Consider the following 21,050-nt stretch of genomic DNA (forward strand, 5'->3'; position numbering starts at 1 on the left):
ATTTAAGGAGTAATTAAATAAAAGTCGAAAAATAATTGTTAAAGAGCCATTTTTTTAATAAAAAGTTGTAATTGTTACGGTCCCTAGTTCCCTATAACGGTCTACTTAAAACATTGATAGAATTTACAGTTTAAATCGAAAAAAAGTTTATATCTAATATATATATATCTAACATATAAATTTCGGTCACGTCAGTAGCAGAGTCTTAAGTCAAAAATATATCCATATTGCTTTACATATAAATTCCAAAGGGTAGACATATGGGCGTATCCACGGGAAGGTCATAGCACGACATATATTCGCAGAAAATGAAACCACTAGGTTGCGATGAAGTCAAAATAAACAAGTAAGAAAGTCTAAGTTCGGGCGGAGCCGAACATTAAATACCCGGCGCAAGTATTAAATATGTTTTTTCACCTTTCCGAAACCTTCCGCTAGATGGTAAGCCGGGGTGTATCAATTTTGAGTAAATTAGCGTCCTTCAATTTCGAAATATTGAAGTTTCAAGCATTACTGAAATTTACCGTTATATGAGAAGCGGCCGTTATTTTAGTCCGATTTCAATAATTTTCAACGTTTTGCTTACACGTGGCAAGCACAATAACCACACCGGGTTTGGTACAAATTGGTAGAACGGTTACCGATATACATATATGTGATCATAAGTGGGCGGTGCCATGCCCATTTTCCAAAATTTTACCATAAACGTATTTCTTGGTAAGGAATTGTTGCAAGTATCAATTTTGAATAAATTAGCTTCAATATTTACTGATTTATCGAAGATTTTGTATTTCTCTAAATTACCATTATATGGGATGTGGGCGTGGTTATTGACCGATTTTAAAAAGTTTCAGCGATTTTTTATGCTGTACCAGGGCCAACAACTGTGCCAAGTTTGGAAGAAATTAGTGCGGCGGTTACCGAGATATACACATGTAACCATAAGTGGGCGTGGCTACGCCCATTTTCCAAATATTTATAATATTCTTATTTTTCGTCGAAAAATTATTGTAAATATCAATTTTGAGCGAATAATCTCCAGTAGTTACTAAAATATCGCAGTTTTCGTATTTCTGAAAATTACCGTTATATGGGAAGTAGGCGTGGTTATTGAGCGATTTTAAAAATTTTCGGCCATTTAGTATGTTGTGCGAAGGCCAACAACTGTGCCAAGTTTGGAAGAAATTGGTGTAGCGGTTACCAAGATATACACATATAACCATAAGTGGGCGTGGCTACGCCCATTTTCCAAAAATTTATAATATTCTTATTTTTCGTCTAAAACTTATTATAAATATCAATTTTGAGTGAATTATCTTTAGTAGTTACTAAAATATCGCAGTTTTCGTATTTCTGGAAATTACCGTTATATGGGAAGTGGGCGTGGTTAAAGTCCGATTTCGCCCATTTTCAATACCAACCTACCTTGGATTGAGGGAAACCTACATACCAAATTTTGTTAAGATATCTCAATTTTTGCTCGAGTTATCGTGTACACGGACAGACGGACAGACGGACAGACGGACAGACGGACGGACAGACAGACATGGCTTAATCGATTTCTTTTTTCATCCTGATCATTTATGTATACATTTGTCTATATCTATCTCGATTCGTTTTGGCTGTTACAAACAACCGTTATGTGAACAAAATTAATATACCCTTGTGCACAAGTGCGCTCGGGTATAAAAATATATATATTGGACATAAAATTCATGTTTTATTTGCGTTAGACAATATTAACAAAAATAAACTTTTAATAGAAATTTTATTGATGATGATGATTGCCAGTGTCGACTAGTAGTAAATAAACGACTCTTATTCGATTACCGCTTTTCCATGGTATTGTGAATGTCGATTTCTCGTTCAATAAGCGACTGTGAATAGTTTTTTATCTCTCATCCTTCTACAACTGTTTGTTAAAGGATGAGCGACTATAAGCTATTCTCACTCACTTATTGAACGAGAAAACGACTTTGAAAATACCACGGACAATCGGTAATCGACTAACAGTTGCTTATCTACTACTAGTCGACACTCGCAATAGGGTCTTAGTTGGTATATCGGTGCCTGCTGAGCGCCTATTTTCAAAAGCCACCGAGAAATGCAACCGCTTGACAAAAAAGTGCTTATCAAAGCATTTTTTTGCAAACTTGGTTAAATAATAAATAATTATTGCCGCTTAAAATACTCGTTTCATTTTATTTAAGGCTACTTAACAAGATAATTAGACATTTTTTATGTAAAAGTGTTTTTGTGAATACCCGCTGTAAAAAAAAAAATTCGGTTAGTCGATTATTTCTCAATAATTGCAATTACTTTTGCTTGTGACTAATCATATGATTAATTAATCGATTATTTTATTTTTTTGCCATCGTTAGCCAACCAGATTGGCTATATGTAGTTTTCCTCAAGCGCATAAAAAAAATTTAATAAAAGAAATATTTTTAATACTATATACCATATTTCATTAATTACATTAACTTTGTTATATACATACATTTACGATTCGATACGATACAAGAGTTCTGGTACTCGATTCCATACATATGTATGTATGTTTGCATCAAATGATACGAATGTATTGCGAATGCGAGTGTGTACATGGGCAGGGAGTTCACTCTAATATTGTTGAAATGGCTCTAAGTCTGTCTAACCAGGGTGCGGACAATAACCGGGTTTTAGCTTCAGTATATCGATAAATCGATTTTTTTTTTTGTCCCTTTACGTAACTAATTCTCCAGAGTAAAAAAGTACATACTCATTATTTTCTTAAAGCGTTTTCCCATTGAGATATCAGCTGTTAAAGTTGACATTTCTACTAAAAGTTTAAAAAATTAATTTCTTTCGTAGTCAGTATTCCTGTAGTTTGAAATGGTATGAGTCTTCTAGTGAGAAAGATACGAACGAAAAAGGAAAGGAATATGTGTGTGATTAACAAAAAAGAAAGCTAACATATAGCTTGCTAAATAAAATAAAACTAATTTTCAAAACGGATTCTAATTTGGGTAATAATATTCCACTTGAAGTAGGGCTACAAAAACTTGGATTAACTTGGGGGTCTTCAACCCTACAAGAATTCGGTGATGGAAACTAACACATTTGCAAATTTTGCGTTGGTAAAAAAGACACCACTAAATAATGCCATAAGTTGAAAGAAGATAAAAAATCACAAGTATATATTTGTTTTCATCATTTTTTGTACATTGGCCTTAAAAACATAATGGGAGTGTTTGATGGACATTTCCATCACCAGTGAGTATCACATGATCAATCAAATGACTACACTGTTCTTGTAGGAAAGCTTTGTGGGCAATAAAAATGATCAATTTAGAGTTTTTTGGCTGAGAATCGTGTCACACTAAACATAAAAGGGACAATGATAAATGCTGCAATGCGGTTACAAAGTATACATAAATAACTGTTCGATTGCATGTATGCACCAGGGTTGTTGCGAATAATCGCATTCGTATTCGCAAACGCGGAGCTTCCGCATTAATTTTAACATTCGCATGCGCCTTCGCATTCGCAATAATCAATGCGGAGCTTTTGCGAATGCGAATGTTGTTCAAGTGCACCGATAAAACGTATATATGGCAAACAAAATGACAAATTGTAGCCAATATTTTTGCCTGTGGTCGTGGGAGTGTTTGTGATCAAACTGATCAGATGTCATATTTATCAACTTTGATCAAAATGTCTTTAAACATTTTATTTCTTAAGCTATATATCCGAGCTATCAATAGATATATATATATATTATGAGGATTGAAGCCGTATTTTCTGCTTAAAAATTATTTGTTAACAATATTTTTTGTTTTCTCTTCTTTAAATACCTGCATTGGTTTCTTACATTGGCCTCAACTGGTTCGAAGGGAATAATCCATTTCTAAAAAAAATCAATTAGTTCTGCCGAATTATCTTCAATCCGAAATAAATTTGCAGTTTTATAACAAAACCCATAAGAAAAATTTATATATGTATGTACGTATCGTCACTACACACGAATATAGGCGCGCTAGTGTTTTGACGGCGAAAAAAGGCGCGTAAAAAATTTTCGAAAAAAGATGCTTATGAAAAACTTCAGCGAAGTATGTTAAGAGTCTTTGACGCTGAAGTTTTTTGTGCGTCTTTTTTCGCCGTACACTTTTTATTAGTTAAAAGTCGCTTTTTCATTCTTCCTCTTTTCGAAGTTTCTAAGTTTTCACAAACTCGCAAAAAAAAAAGTTTGTTGGAAACTCAAGACTCCGTTGCGTAGAAGGGCTCGTAAACAGTAGTATCCGCTTATGATGACCCATATTCCAAACGAAATTCAAAATAACTAAATAAAGAATAAAAAAAAGCATAAACTATAATGGTGTTACTTTCATAGCTTTATTTATACTTAATGACAACTTATTTTAGGCGATTTCGAATGTAATGCTTTGTTCATATTTTGTAATTCGACGTTTTGAAACACAATGCTTTGTACTTATGCAAAGCAATATATGATTTCGAAGTCAGCCAAACCATCTACATACTTATATGTACATACTATGCATACTCAAATTTCCAGAAAAACGTCCAGATATTGATTAAGAATGACAATGTAGTCCATGATGGTCAAATTATTTCCAACGCTGCATACAGATACTTACATACATACTTAAAATCCTCCAGCACAATTATTAAACTTTTACCAATCTTATGAATAATTGATGGCTACTCATAACTATTATATGTATACCTTGGCGTTTTCTTCTGTTGGGTCCTCTTTTGGATTATCTTTAGGATCCTTCACGTCAAAAAGCGCTGGTACAATCTGTCTAATTTGGATGACTCGTTCGTTGGAGTTGTCCTCTATGGCGGGGTTTGGTATAGTGATGAAACTTCTTTTTCTGCATCGAAACCTTTAGGAGTTGCATAGCGAGGAGCGAAGTGTCGAAAAAAATATACCCTGGGTCATCTATCTGGTCGCTCTTCGTGTCTCCCCTCCGCCACGGTGATTGTCAACCACTTAAACGTTCACTTCGCTGGGCTTAAACTGCTGCACAACAATACTGGCTTAAAACCCATCCGACGAGGTAACAGGCAGATCTCTTTCAAATTTCCTGAATTGGCCACTGGGCGAAGTGACGATCGCAGGCCAGTCTGTGAAGACCACCGGCTCGTAGAAAGGTGTCAGACGGCTTAAATCGTTAGCCAAACTGAAGAGCAATGGTGGATTCGCCATTATAACGTTGATTTGGTATTTATTTACTTTCGCTTAAAAACGGTATCTTAAACACGGTATCGTTTGAAAGAACGTTAACTTATTTAGCTTCTGTTCCAAATCTGTTCCAGTAACAGTCAGATTTTCGCGATTAAGTCAGATGGTGTTTCAGTATGCAAATTTTTAATATCTTCAGTAATGTATTCCTATATAAATCCGATAAATCTGACTGGCACTGGAACAGACTAATTGTGTACGCTTATTCAACGCTTTGATTTGCTTGCAGCTTCAAAGCCAACTACGCTGACCGCTGCGAGTGCCGGTCTTTATATGTATTTTCATGGCACGCCGTGGATGACCGAGAACATTTCGTTGCGTTTGTGCGAAATTTGTGCGCATACATATAGATACATTCGGGTGACCCAAGAATGCATTGTAAAATTTTTTTTCTTAGAAAAAAGGATTTGCTCTGATACCGAAAAAGTAAAAATGTACGTATTTTTTTATTTTCGAAAATTTTAATATTAACAATGCAAGGAAAATGTTAAATTTTTGAAAAATCAAAACATTAATCAGCCAGGGGTTTAAAAAAGTTAACATTAAACTACTGGGACTTAAAAGACTCTCTCCCAAGTAATTTGTCCCATATAACTTCTGTGAAATTTGGGACATTGCTGTACGGGGTCCGGGTGCTCATTATTTAAAGTACATAATATATGCCAAATTACTAAGAACAATCCTTTTTAAATCCTTATACATAGTTTAAAGGCAACCTTTTTAAAAACCTGGCTAATGATCTTGATTTTTCGAAAATTGATCGGTGGCACGTGTTAAGCTGGAATCCAGCTCTCAAGAAAAATCAAAAGAAATAATTTTCAAATTTTCTTGATGAAATAAATATAAGAGCATTTTTTTCTTGAGAGCTTCAAACTGACTTAAGAAATTTTGATAAAACAAAAATTTCTTTTCCATTTCTTGTACGTCATTTTATATGAATTTTTTCGTTTGTCTTGAGAGCTGGAAACGACCCTTTAACAGTAAAATTTTCGAGAAAAGAATTCGTTTTTCCTTTTTTGGCATTAGAACAAATTCGTTTTTTTTGCTTCTTTCTAGAAAAAATACTTTTTTTGTGACATCCTAATGTACATACATACACATGTATTATGCATGCATTTTCTCGCGCAAGAACAACCGAAATTTCTTTCCCTCTAGAAAGCGTCCTGCACATACAACATACATAACTACATACATACATACATATGTAGCTTGTTTATTAAAGGCGAAGTCAGCAAGATAATTTGATTTCGAGAGATTTCGCTGGTTCTGCTACTATAAAGGCTTACGAAATAGCTGCTGCTTGGTCAAAATGTTTACGATTAAAACCACGGTTGCCAAGGTTGGTTATTTCCAACCAAACTATGTTGTTTTTCTTTTATTTATTTTTTCTAATTTGGTTGTTTGGTGGTTTTTTTTCTGGCTTGGTTTTTTTTTTAATTTGGAAATTAGCCTTTTTTTCTTTACAAAAAGTATTATTGCATACTGAATGCCAAAAATGAATAAATAAATTTTTCCAATTCCTATTTTTAATGTAACATGTTTTATATGCCCATTAAGGTGGTCCTTAAATGTAGGAAGCAAATTTTTACATCACATTTCGTAAGCCCCAACCCCTATGACGATGCTACTATAGTCGAAGATATCACATATAAATTTTGGTCCTGATTGGAAACGGTTAAGGCGTGTCGCACAGGGGGAGACTCGAAAAATTAAAAAAAATTTTTTTTCGTCCAATACCCAAAATCTGTACTACTTTAGTCGAAGATATCATATATGTATAAAATTTGGCCCCACCTGGAGTCGGTTAAGGCGTGTCGCACAGGGGTCAAAGTTCCGATCACCAAATGAAAACGTCTTAACCGACTGAAATCGGGACCAAAATTTATATGTGATATCCTCGACATTAATGATATCAATTTTCGGTATTGAATGAAAAAAAATATTTTTAATTTTTTGAGTTTGTGACACGCCTTAACCGACTCCAATCGGGACCAAAATTTATATGTATGTGATATCTTTGACTACGGTAGTATCGATTTTGGGTATTAGATTTAAAAAAGTAAATTCAAATTTTCTTGAGTCTTTTTAGAGGAATGGGAACTTTGCCTCCTTTGTGTCACGATTTAACCGTCTCCAATCGAAACTAAAGTTTATATGTGATATCTGTGACTGTGGTATTACCGATTGAGAGGGTGAGACTGAAAAAATCGTTCATTTGATTTTTAAAGACCACCCTAATGTACATATAAAAAGTAAATATGTGTTGAACGCACAAGTATTGGAATAATTTTTGTTTTCCGAAATAGCAGCTGTATTTTCTACAAAATTTTTACTAAAAAAACGACATCAAGCTCAATAAAAAAGTTACATTTTTTTGTAATAAGTTTTGCTTTTTGTAATACATGCGTGAGAACAAATTTGGTTTTTTTCCATTTGGTTGTTTTTTTTTCAGATTTTGGTTGACTATTTTTGTAACCAGTGGTAACCGTGATTAACTTGTTTTCAAGACACTTGCATGTTTTTATATCCCACTAGGAAAATAAGTAAGCACCTTACGAGGTAGGTCATGGTTTCTTTCAGTTTTTAGTACCAAAATTGTCATCATGGCCAATGTCATCTACTAGTAAAGCGCAAAATGAACACCTCCGACGACACATTACGTTGTCAGTTGCCAAATAACGTGCAGCCAAAGTTATGTCCAAGCGCCGAACTACTCCGAGCGACTGCTCTGCATTACACGTAACTTACTTTGTAAAGCGGCTCAGAAGTATGTCTGAAACCAAATGTACATTCTAAATTCCTACTTACATAAGGCCCTGAAATGCCAGCTTAATAGGGTCGAACTCCCTTCCCCCCCTAATTTTCATTCTGGCAACGCCGATGGCTGCATGTGTGTATGTACATACATACATACATACATATGTAATAGGTATTATAAAAAAGGAAACCTATTCATATGCGAAAAAATAGATAAACTTGTTTAAATATTTATTGACGCGATCTAAGAAGCCTGTTTTTTCCTTTTAAATACAACTACTTTTTGGAGCTCATATGGCTTTATGGCTTTGGTTTTATGGCTAAGAATCTAGATGATTTTGAGAAAGTAGATATAGGGCGTATGTTTTTGGCGTAGAATACGTCTTACGTGCAGAAAGTCCCCTAAAAAGCTTACTTTTTTTCCATAAAAATCTTCAAAATAAGATTTTAAAGCTAAAAAAAAATATTTTCTGCCCCGAAAAATCGTAATTTAAAAATACCTAAAAGGAAACACAAAATTCGATATTGGCTTTAAGACTGTAAATATCCCTTATTATGTTAGCTGAAAAAATTACCAATTTCAAGTTATAAAATCGTTTTTATAGCAATTTAAACTTAAAACGAATATTGCCTCGTGTTATCACAAAATTTGTTGCACCGTTTCAGTGGAGGATCCAGCGGGGGGTTGTGGGGGTTAAGCTACGTGTCAGTCAGTGGCGGACCCACGGGGGGTGAAGCAAATTGCATTAAAATGTAAAACTAAGTATTTATCGAGGTAGATTATCATGGAAATCTTTGTGTATATATTGCTTTAACGTTTGAATGTTGTTGTGTTTAGATTGATACATTTTTTTGGACCATCGTACAATAGCTCCGCTTCGTATTGCTGTAATAACAGAGGTCGTTTTTGTGGCAATGATGTCCAACAGTCGGTATGACGTAACTTGAATCTGACTTCACCATGGACATAAAGCAATCCTCTGATAATGCATACTGGTGCTTCCCCAGGCCTTATAGTTGTAAAAGAAAAATGTTTACCCTCAATGTCTGTCGCATACGGCTTATATAATCCATTGGTGAATATATCGGTGGATTGAAAACATTTTCTAATGTAGAGTGGACGCTGTCTACCCCACACTTTTTACCTTTGTTAGTTGTCGGATTCCAATTGCAAGCGATTACAATAAGTCCCCTTTCAGACACGTCAAGTCTTGCTTTCAAGTCTGCTCGTTCGTAGGCGAAGGAGGTGAGAAGGGAGGGGAATGCACAGATACCTCCGTACCGTCAATTCGTTTCAAGTTTTCTTGTCTCTTTTGATGTTTTCGTTGCTTCCCATTTAAAGAACCAAGGACTTGAATTCAATTAAAGTTGACGCGTGTGGAAGCAAATAGAAAACACAAAAGAGAATGCGAAGAAATTGCTTTCAAGACTTGACGTGTCCGAAAGGGGACTAAATAGTAGAATATATGTATGTATGTTGTGGAAGTGGTATGTGCATAGATATGTATGTATGTATTTTGCTGGTCTATAATTATTTTTTACATCGAAGTCAGAGCATACTCATCAGATTCGCCTGTTTTTATACCCGAGCGCACTTGTGCACAAGGGTATTATAACTTTGTTCACATAACGGTTGTTTGTAACAGGCAAAACGAATCGAGATAGATATAGACAAATGTATACATAAATGATCAGGATGAAAAGAGAAATCGATTAAGCGGTGACTGTCTGTCCGTCCGTCCGTCCGTCTGTCCGTCCGTCTGTGCACACGATAACTCGAGTAAAAATTAAGATATCTTAACGAAACTTGGTACGTGTACTTCTTTCGGGCGTAGGACGGATGGTATTGAAAATGGGCAAAATCGGACAATAACCACGCCTACCTCCCATATAACGGTAAATTTCAGAAATGCTTGAAACTTCAATATTTCGAAATTTAAGGACGCTAATTTACTCAAAATTGATACACACCGGCTTACCATGTAGCGGTAGCTTTCGCAAAGGTGAAAATCATATACTTAGTACTTGCGCCGGGTATTTAATGTTCGGCTTCGCCCGAACTTAGACTTTCTTACTTGTTTCACTTCACAATACTTCCGTTCAGGTCGCGTACTTTTTAACCGACCTGGCTGAACTCGGTTGGATAAATAGCCGAGTTTTTGTGTTGTTGCTTTGCGTGCGTTTCGTCATTTATACCATGTTCTGACAGACGTCGAAAATATGTTTTCGTTGCTAGAACTGGTTTTCGACCTAAAACATATCGTCGTTTAAAACACAAAACCGCGTATCGTCATTCCGCAAAACCGCGTAACTGACATTGGCTGCCAAAAATTGGATTTGCAAACACAAGCTCTTGGCTCAATCCTTAGCCATTCGTCCTGAAGTATACTAGCCAGAAATTCGATTGCGTTTTAAAACAGAGAACCATTTTGAAATATGAGTGTTTTTACGCTCTAGAAAATAATTTCTTCAACTTCACATACGCGGTTTTGCATTTTGCTGATACGCGGTTTTGCATTTTGTTGATACGCGGTTTTGCACTTTAAACGACGATATGTTTTCGTCCATATAAAATTTGTCACACGAAAATCAGTTTTCGCTGGAAACTACTTGAAAACTCACGTTCCACTCATTCCAATCGGCGTCTTCACTAGTCTTTTTTTTCGATTATTCATTGAAGTGGAAGTCATATTTTATCATCTTTAATACGCCATTTCGGATTTATTGTTAATTGGCTGGCCAAAGTAAAATAAGAAGAAAAGTTAAAGGTTGTAAATGAAAAGAAAATGAAGGGAAAGTGTTTTGGTTTCGTTTTTTTTTTGTAGCAAAACTGTAGTCAAAAGATGTAAGAAATTTCAAAGAAAACACTAACAACCGGTGTGAACAGCCCACACAATCCCAGCACGCAATCCCAAAACTCGTTTTCAATGTGTTTTCGTTGTCGGTCAGAACATGGTATTAAGCGAGTCTTCGCTTGTAGATCGGTTGCAAAAGAATGCACCTAATATATGCTCTGATCTAATACTCCATGAACTTAAAGGTTTTGACCCGAACTTGCAGGAAGTTACAGGAAAAATTATTCCGTGCTCTAAAATCCTGTAAATTAGAGCGATTTTTGTAGAGTTGTGTAGAGTTGCAAGATTTTAACAGAACTTTTTCTTCTGGTAAAATCTTGAAAAGTATCAAGCGTTCACTGGTTGACGTTCTTACAGGAAAAATGTTTTTTTGTTCCCGAACTTTTTGTAAATCAGACAGTAATTTTACTGTTTGACATTTTTACAGGATTTTACACGAAAAGTATTGGATCAGAGCTATTGCTGCAATAATAAAATAACTTAATTTCTAAAGCAAAACAAATATTTCCTTTTTAAGTAATTTTCGCTTCCATCAAGCGTTATCCTATCGACCCCAAATTTTGACGTATGTAAGTCGTTTAGAGGAAAAGAAACAAGCACCGGGCGGCGACCATTGAAATTTTGATTTGTAAAAATATGGGTACCCTTAATGTACATACTTATACATATGACCGATTATTTGACTGGAAACGTTACATTCGTACGCATTTCTTTTTATATATGGATCAATTGTAAACCAAATAACGGAAAACCACCTAGGTCTTTAAGGTTATATGATTAGGCATAGTCAAGTCTATGTTTCTGTAAAAAGGGGTATAATAATTTCTTTGACGTCAATGGTATGGGCATTCAAATGTGCACTGGTCACGTTACACTATTTGGAAGTTCAATGATAGGTCTCGTCAGAAAATTTGAACTTTCCGCGAACTGGGTAAACGAATACATATTGCAAGTTTCTGCATACTCAATTGTTCTTAATTTTAGTTTTTTGACAATTTCTCTCTATAAAATTTGGGCACTGGTAAAGACACAAAAACACTGGCTACGGTACACGTATGGTTTAACCCAAAGAATTTGCTTATCCATTTTTTCTTCACATTCCTACATATTCTGTCATTTATGCCGATTTCGTTTCTATCGAAAAATGCAACCTTTTTCTTGCCCCCTACGCACAAACACTAGAAGAGGGCGATGAGAAGACAACATTTTTTGTAGAAACGAAAACGCCATTAAAAAAAAACTATTTGAGCTAAAATTGGGAAGGATTAAAAAATATAATGCAATTATCGTTAAAATTTCTAACTAGGTCAAAAATCTTACCACATCTATCTTATGCTCATATTCATAGTATCTGGAATAATATTTATTGAACTGTACTGCAAAAACACACTCATGTTTACAAACTTAAAATATGCATAAATACATCTTAAGTACTATGTTCTGTTATATTTTTAATCCTTTCTGAATCATCGTTTTTTTTTTCATACATAATCAGTTGCATATGTTGCAAAAAATTTCATTGAATTCCATGCAAATATACATATAATCAAAATCTTAAGAGATACAGATTTCAAGGGATATTTTCCATATGTTAGTGTCGCTTTATTTAAATGGAATATTCATCAAAATTAAGTAGTATAATGCTCAAGTCGCAATTGTTCACGCAAATACTTTCTTAAGTATGTCTTATTATTTATTGCTAAAATGAAATGAGAATCGTCAAGTCAATACAAAAATTTTAAATAAAAAGAGAAACACCGGCCACGGTTACATTTATTTATTAGGTAGTTGTGCAACAAAGTCTGCTACGGTTTCCTTTTTTCCATATGGCATCAATATGATATCGACAATATTAATTAAACATGTTATATATTCTTTTGGGTCCTCCCGAAAAAAAACTTTTTTAGTTTTTCCATTACGACTTAATAGGAGTTCTAAACGAATTTTTCGTTAACTTGGAACGTATGTATACTGTTAAACTAATTTATTTTCTGTCGTACAGAACTTTAGCAGCCACAAACACTCAATGAAAGCTTGTATATATTTGTACTTTTCCTTTTTAACCGACTTCACAAAAATAAAATAAAGGTTATCAATTCGTCGGAATAGTTGTTTTCTATGTATGTTACCGCATAACTTTGGACCACGTTAATCGATTTCTATAAGGTGTTACCTCACAGGTGGCCCCATATTAATTTGGTTTAAATCTGATCATCGGATCATGTAGAAATTAATGATAATCTTAAAGTTTTATATGAGAATTGAAGTCGGTTTTGTTTTTTGCTTAAAAATTACTTGTTGTAGTATTGAAAACTGTTTTTGGTTCGTCAAAAATCTTTCGAAAAAAGTAGCAAAATATTAAACACAAAATGCTCGGTCACGATAATAATTAGCGTCAGAAGTAGCTGACAGATATGGAGAATACCGATAATCACTAATATGTACAATATTTGAAAGAAGGGCTGACTTCCGAAACGTCAATTGCTTTGCATCCGTACAAACTATAATGTTCCATAACAACTCCCGAACTACAAAATGTAGACAATGTACTATACTTTTCCAAAACGCATCCGAAAAGTTATCGAAACGCATCGCCAGAGTAATGAGCGCATCAGAAACAAAGCTGATGCTTCGTTTGTATCACCCAAACAAACATGTTATATTAAATATTCCAAATTTGGAATGTTTATCAACTCTGCATATACAAACAGTTTAAATATCGCGGTAGAACAGTAACCAAACATTAGGGCTGTACATATGCTCTTGCATTTGCATATTTGGTGCATTTGTAAATTCACAACAACAACGCGCACACGGTTGCCATGACAGCAATCATAAAATTTCCAAATGCAATTCCAACTGAAAATCCAAGACCATTTCCACAACATCCTGAACAGCCCTATTCAATTGGCACATTTGGAAGTCAGCCGAAATAAAAATCGGACTGGTATACTTTTCTGTCCAGATTTATGTACACATCTATACGTTTGTACGTAATTTCGATAGATTGGTCAAACTGTGCGAGATTCGTATTTTCCAAAGTCACATCACTTATTTGTATGCTAATAGCGAATTTCGGGTACATCGATTTAGAACGACAATGTAGTCCATGATTGCCATGATTGCACCCAGCACAATTATTCAAAATTTATCACTATTAAATGAAAAAAATTTTATGAGTAAACGAATCCGTTTGGGTGGTTACTCATAGGTATTCTCTACCTTGGCGTTCTATTCTTTTGGGTTCTCCTTTGGATTATCTTTAGGTTTCTTCCTAAGCGCTGGTATAGTCTGTTTAATTTGGATGACTCGTTTGTTGGAGTTGTCCTCTATGGCGGGGTTTGGTACGCTGACTGTTAGGACGCCATCCGATGACAGTGTGGAAACCAATTTAGCGGCATCGAAGCCTTTGGGCACTTCAAAGCGACGAATGAAATGACGTGAAATATAACCATGGTCATCTGCTCGCTCCTCGTGTTTACCCTCCACCACGATGTGGTCGTCAACTACTTGAACGTTCAGTTCGCCGGACTTAAACTGCTGCACATCCATACTAGCTTGAAAACCATCTTTCCCAACCGAGGTAACAGGCAGATCTCCTTCAAATTTCCTGAATTGGCCACTGGGCGAAGTGATGACCGCAGGCCAGTCTGTGGAGGCCACCGGTTCGTAGAAAGGTGTCAGGCGGTTTAAATCGTCAATCAAACTCAATAGCAATGGTGGACTCGCCATTATAACGTGGATATGGTATTTATTTACTTTCACTTAAAAACGGTAGATAGCTAAAACACGGTATCTGTTGAAAAAACGTTAACTTGTTTAGCTTCTGTTTAAAAGATCTAAATCTATTCCACTACCAGTCAGATTTACGCGATTTAGTCAGAATTGGTTTCCGTATGCAAATTTCTAATATCTTCAGTAATGTATTCCTGTAATTTCTGTCTAAATCCTATAAATCTGACTGGCACTGGAACAAGACTAATTTGTACGCTTATTCGACGCTTTGACAACTACGCTGGCCGCTGCGAGTGCCGGCCTTTATATGTATTTTCATGGCACGCCGTAGCTGACCGAGAACATTTCGTTGCGTTTGTGCGACATTTGTGCGTATATATGTATGTATGTAATGTATACATTCGGGTGACCCAAAAATACATTGCACAATTTTTTATCGTGGAAAAAAGCAAAGAAACCCCTAATTTGTTCTAATAACAAAAAAGGAAATGTGTTCGTATTTTTTATTTTCGAAAATTTTAATATTTACAATGCAAGGAATATATTAAATTTTCAAAAAATCAAGTTCATTAGCCAGGGTTTTAATACAGTTAACATTAAACTACTGGGATTTAAAATGACCCGTATAATTTAAATTGTTACCCCTTCTGTAAAATTTGGGCAGTGCTGTACGGGGTTCGGGTGCGCTGTATTTAAAGTTATATATTTTCTAAATTGCTAGGATTTAAGAACAATAGTTCCTAAATTAACGTTAACCTTTTTACAAACCTGGCTAATGATCTCGATTTTTCGAAAATTTAAAATTTTTCTATTCATTTTATATGGAAAAATTTAGATGCATTCATTGCACGTGTTAATAGTAAATTTTTCGAAAATAAAAAAATGCATTTTTTTTTGTATTAGAACGAATTGGAGTTATTTCGCTTTTCCAAGAAAAATAATTTTTTTTTGTGCCACCCTAATGTAAATACATAAATATGCATGCATTTTTTCGCGCAAGAACAACCGAAATTTCTTTCCCTCTAGAAAGCGCCCTGCACATACATATGTATATACATATATATGTACATACATAACTTGTTTATTAAAGGCAAAGTCAGACAGATAATTTGATTTCGAGAGATTTCGCTGGTTCTACTATAATGGCTTACGAAATACCAGCTGCTTGGACAAAATGTTTGCAATTAAAACAATTTGAGGCGCTACTTGTTTTTAAGAACATTTGCATGTTTTTATATTTGTATATCGTCGGTGATACTGCAAAACGTTCTATGTCACCTATTACCCCTGGTGCGGTGCTTAATTGATCTCTTATCTGTATCTGATCAGCCAAAGGTAGACAGTTTGGTCATTTATATATATTTATATATTTATACCCGAGCGCACTTGTGCACAAGGGTATTATAACTTTGTTCACATAACGGTTGTTTGTAACAGGCAAAACGAATCGAGATAGATATAGACAAATGTATACATAAATGATCAGAATGAAAAGAGAAATCGATTAAGCGGTGACTGTCTGTCCGTCCGTCCGTCCGTCCGTCCGTCCGTCCGTCCGTCCGTCTGTGCACACGATAACTCGAGTAAAAATTGAGATATCTTAACGAAACTTGGTACGTGAACTTCTTCTGGGCGTAGGACGGATGGTATTGAAAATGGGCGAAATCGGACAATAACCACGCCTACCTCCCATATAACGGTAATTTTAAGAAATACGAAAACTGCGATATTTTAGTAAATACTGAAGATAATTCACTCAAAATTGATATTAGCAATGAGTTTGAGACGAAAAATAAGAATATTACAAAATTTTGGCAAATGGGCGTAGCCACGCCCACTTATGGTTACATGTGTATATCTTGGTAACCGCTACACCAATTTCTTCCAAACTTGGCACAGTTGTTGGTCCTGGCACAACATATCAAATGGCCGAAAATTTCTAAAATCGGACAATAACCACGCCCACATCCCATATAACGGTAATTTCGAGAAATACAAAATCTTCGATAAATCCGTAAATATTGAAGCTAATTTATTCAAAATTGATGGTTGCAAAAATTCTTTACCAAGAAATACGCTTATCAAAAAATTTTGGAAAATGGCCGTAGCACCGCCCACTTGTGATCACATATATGTATCTCGCTAACCGTTCTAGCAATTTGTACCAAGCTCGGTATGGTTATTGTGCTTGCCACATAAAAGCAAACCGTTGAAAACTGTTGAAATCGGACTAAAATTGAGGCCGCTTTTCATATAACGGTAAATTTCTGAAATGATTGAAATTTCAATATTTCGAAATTTAAGGACGCTAATTTACTCAAAATTGATACACCCCGGCTTACCGTCTAGCGGAAGGTTTCGGAAAGGTGGAAAACATATATTTAATACTTGCGCCGGGTATTTAATGTTCGGCTCCGCCCGAACTTAGACTTTCTTACTTGTTTTTTTAATTATTATTATTGAGCTTATTTTTTCGCTCAAGTGAAAAAATAAAACACTCAATAACAATTATTATCTTTGAGCGAAAAAATAAAAATCATAAAATAATCATTATTTTTGAGCGGAAAAATAAAACTCAAATATTAATTATTATCTTTAATTTTTATTTGTTAAACTCAAAATATAAAAGTCATTCTCAATTACAGTAGAATGTATGAACAGAATACGTGAGTATAAAAGTAATGGTAATTTTCCATCCCTGATTTTTTCAAAATCCCTGTTTTTTGGTTATCTTCAGAGCTTTTCTTCAATATCTCGTGAAATAATCTCCCAATCAACGTGGGCGACTTACAGTTCGCAAGGTATTGATGTGTCCCTTCCAAAAATATATAGCTGCCGATATATATGTATGTGCCGATTTCAATGAAAATTATTAGTGCTACAAGTGATCAAAGTAGAAAGTCGAAGTGAGATTTTCAGTCAACTACACAGTTTTACTTGATTTTTTTTTTTAATTATTTTTAAAACTCATTATAAAAGATTTAGCATTACAGTAAATTTTGAGCCTAAAATAATGAAAATCGAAAGAGAAATGTAGATGGTGTGGAGCGCAATCTGCACAAATTATATGTTATTGTAACTGTGAGTCGATTACGTCGAAAATACAAAAATCCCGTTCTTTGAAAAAATCCCTAAAATGCTAATTTTAAAAAAGTGGTATTGTTTTCGTATTGAAAGACCCAAAGTTTGCCTACAAAATTATCTCTCAAAGAGGTTCACTTTTCGCCTAAGCTAGTCTAATTATAATACATTTTATTATAATTTTATAAATATTCATATAAAAAAACATCAATACCAAGAAAGAAAATTTTAATTTTTGTTTAAGTTGAAAATGGATTAAGAATTTAGAAATACTTTTTCGATATTTTTATAATACCTATATTTTTGAAAAATTGTCCCGCATTTTCAATTCATATTTATGGTCACCGTAAGTATCACCGACGATATGTAAATGTATGAAGTGCGCACTTATTCAAGGTAAGGACATGTCCTATTCAACATTGTTTACATTAGGGGTATTCAAGATCCGGTGCCTACTGTCTAGCATGGTGCATACATAGATAGCCTGATTGGCTAATTTTGTTGTTGTTTGAACACATGAAACAACAACAATCATGCTATTTATGCTATCTATGCACCATGATAGACAGTATGCACCGGATCGTGAATACCCCTATTACATTTTAATACAGAATTTTGATTTTCAGTATTTCTAATTAGTTTGACAATACTTTCTATTACTGGAAATAATCATAACGCAAAATCTTCTCCTGAGTTTTGGTCAGTGCATGCCAGCATGTATCGGAAACGGAAACGTTTTCCAGAACGTAAAACCGTGGGGAGGGGTGGCATTGCCGGCTAAAAGTACTTGTTGGAGGAAGCAATTCCCAGCTTTATAATCTAGTATTGAATTTACAAGCATTTATTTATGCAAAATCTCAAATTTAAGTCACGCAGTTTTTTTAAGACATGCTGTTCTCAAAATAATGTAATTTACTAAAACAAAATGTTGTTTTCATATATTGAAAATAAAAGTTTATTTTGATAATTGTAAAAACACGCAGTAAGAATTTGTATACTTTTCGCTAAGTATAACAGATTTTTAGGTCGCTTAGAACGTATGTCCTAAATGTAGATTTAAGACAAAGGACCTGTGCCAATTGATAGAAAAGATGGAATTTTGACGGATCAGACCGAAAATTTACCATTTCGGTGAATGCAAATGTCAGAATTTTACCAGCTCATGGGGCTAGGTAAAATCTTGAAAGCTTCTAAATATATATGTATATACATAATATTGTTTGGCGGTAATAAAGAGTCAAAATCAAAATGAATGCTGAAAAAATCATAAAAAAGGCGTACGTTACTTGCAAGTTATAAAATATGTATTTATGTATGTATGTAGATACAAATTTTAACAATTTCAGCAAAACACAAAAAAAGAGCATTCGCACGAGCGTTTGTTTGGTTTTTTCAACTGTCAAAATTTTACTTTGCATTTGGCACAGCATTCAATTTATTCGTACACCATAGTAAATTTTTCCAATCCGTCTCGCCACGGAGAAAAAAGTTACCGATTGGCACACAGCCAAAGATATGGTAAACTTTGCCAGATTTTATCTACCACAAAAGCAGAATTTTGGAAGACGAAAGTGCGAAAAATAGAATTTTGTGAGACAGAATTTCAAAATGCGGAACTTTCAAAAACCGAATTTTAAAAAAGAAGAATTAGAAAAAGCAGGATTAAAAAAATACCGAAATTTGATCCAGCAGAATTTTTTTTAACATTTTGCAAAATTTCGCAATGTAGAATTTTGTAATGTAGCGTAACGAGACACTCCCGACTGGCTTTACTAAATATACGTTTGGACCCCACGGAAGTACTTCATCATAGCTTCCACTAAGGTTCGAACCTTTCCGCAGCCAGCTGACGGTAAAAGGGAATAATTAAATTTAGTAACATAAAATAATATGAACGATTTAACTTAAACAGTACCTTCCAAATAAGCAATGGATTCGCGTCTTGAGGTGTATTAGGCTTTTCAAAATACTGTCGCAGCGAAATAATGACATCTGCTCTGGGCTCGTTTATCAACAAACTATCGATAGTATCGGATCATTTTAAAATGTATTTACGGTGCTTTTATATACAGTTTTGACGTGGAATACGTCTTACATTTCGATATGGAGGCTATGTATGCTCAAATGTTGTATGTAGTTTTAATTTTTAGAGCTTCACGGAAACGTTTACTGCACGATAACTAATGAAGTGATTTCAAAGAAAAGTATGGCGTTTCAAAGGCAAAATTCCAAACCTATCCAGGGATTCATTTCTGTAAATAACTTATTCGGTTTCTGTCGTAGAAACAACGGTAAATATTGGCTTATTTTGAGGTAAATTTTCAGCCTTCAAAGTGACCTGGCATCTTATTATTTGCAGTTATAACTTTCATTTTCGGGATATACAAATACAAATTTTATATAAATTCAGCAAATATTGCGCATTTTAAGGCAAACAATTTTTGAAAAAATTTGCAATTTTTGTTATTACCAAGATGCTCGAAAACCGCTCGAATGATTTTGTTTTCTTTAATCAAAAACTCGAGATTTTCCCTTTCGTTTGGTATATGGGAAGTATTGCTTGATATCTTCTAAGTATGTATGTTTATTTTCTTCAAATATCTTCACACGTGCCTGCGCTGGAAGTGAGAGGAGGAGAGAAAAAGTATGTGTGTGTAAGTATTTCGGCTTTTGAGTAAGAGATGGCGCAATATTTATAACCTAATCGCAGTGTATGTATGTTAATAAGCAATAACCGCCAAAGTCGAAAAAAACCCGATTTCGATTGAAACCGTTTTAAACATTTGGATAGTAATGTTAATCTTATGGGGAAACCAAAATATGTTCGTCTATAACTTTTTAAATAGCCTAGGTGGCGAGATGTCGATTTCACTTACACGTGGAATAGTAGTTACAGAATTCGATAGCACATATAACTCAATTCTTTCTTAAGTCGACTTAGGCGATTATTGCTTATGACCACAGATATGTTGATTGCAGTTAATGTGGATCTGATTTTCTTTCCTTTTTGGTATTGTTTAGTTCCTGAAGAATAAGCTTACTCTCAGTCGTAGAAAAACAAATAGCCTGTAAACGTAAAGAACAATGCACAATGGCCGATATTGGGTTTTTTTTGGCATAAATTCAAGATTTTGATTGCAATATATTCTTGATATCAGTTATTTTTATAAAAGTCAACTAAGAAAATTTCCAAATAACAGAATTGGAGTTTCAACCCTGTGCTTTCAGAGCGCTTTCAAAGTCCTGTGTATGATTAGCTGTTATTTTGTTAGAATTGGTGCAAAATTTTTAGTCAGTTGTGATGAGCTTGTGAAAGGTTGCGTTAAAATAAATAAACAAAATTAGATATGGAAAATAAAGGTCAAGGTATTTAT

General features: G+C 34.5%; 1 protein-coding gene and 1 pseudogene across 2 annotated transcripts; both read right to left on the reverse strand.

The window, feature by feature from the left end:
- Positions 1–4,350: 4,350 nt before the first annotated feature.
- Positions 4,351–5,506, reverse strand: LOC118754015 (annotated as a pseudogene).
- Positions 5,507–13,136: 7,630 nt separating this feature from the next.
- Positions 13,137–14,884, reverse strand: LOC118754016 (heat shock protein 23-like). Of its 2 annotated transcripts, none has more exons than XM_036488887.1 (3): positions 14,718–14,884; positions 14,083–14,656; positions 13,137–14,014 (listed from the first exon to the last, which is right to left on the reverse strand). In XM_036488887.1, the coding sequence occupies exon 2, from the start codon at positions 14,590–14,592 to the stop codon at positions 14,092–14,094; it is 501 nt and encodes a 166-aa protein (XP_036344780.1). In that variant the 5' UTR covers positions 14,593–14,656; positions 14,718–14,884; the 3' UTR covers positions 13,137–14,014; positions 14,083–14,091. The 2 variants fall into 2 exon arrangements, with proteins under 2 accessions (XP_036344780.1, XP_036344781.1); XM_036488888.1 differs by having other exon boundaries at positions 13,137–13,985; positions 14,055–14,656.
- Positions 14,885–21,050: the final 6,166 nt, after the last annotated feature.

The sequence above is a fragment of the Rhagoletis pomonella genome, unplaced genomic scaffold, assembly GCF_013731165.1.
Source record: "Rhagoletis pomonella isolate Grant_MI unplaced genomic scaffold, Rhpom_1.0 Rhpom_scaffold_03196, whole genome shotgun sequence".
Taxonomy (NCBI): domain Eukaryota; kingdom Metazoa; phylum Arthropoda; class Insecta; order Diptera; family Tephritidae; genus Rhagoletis; species Rhagoletis pomonella.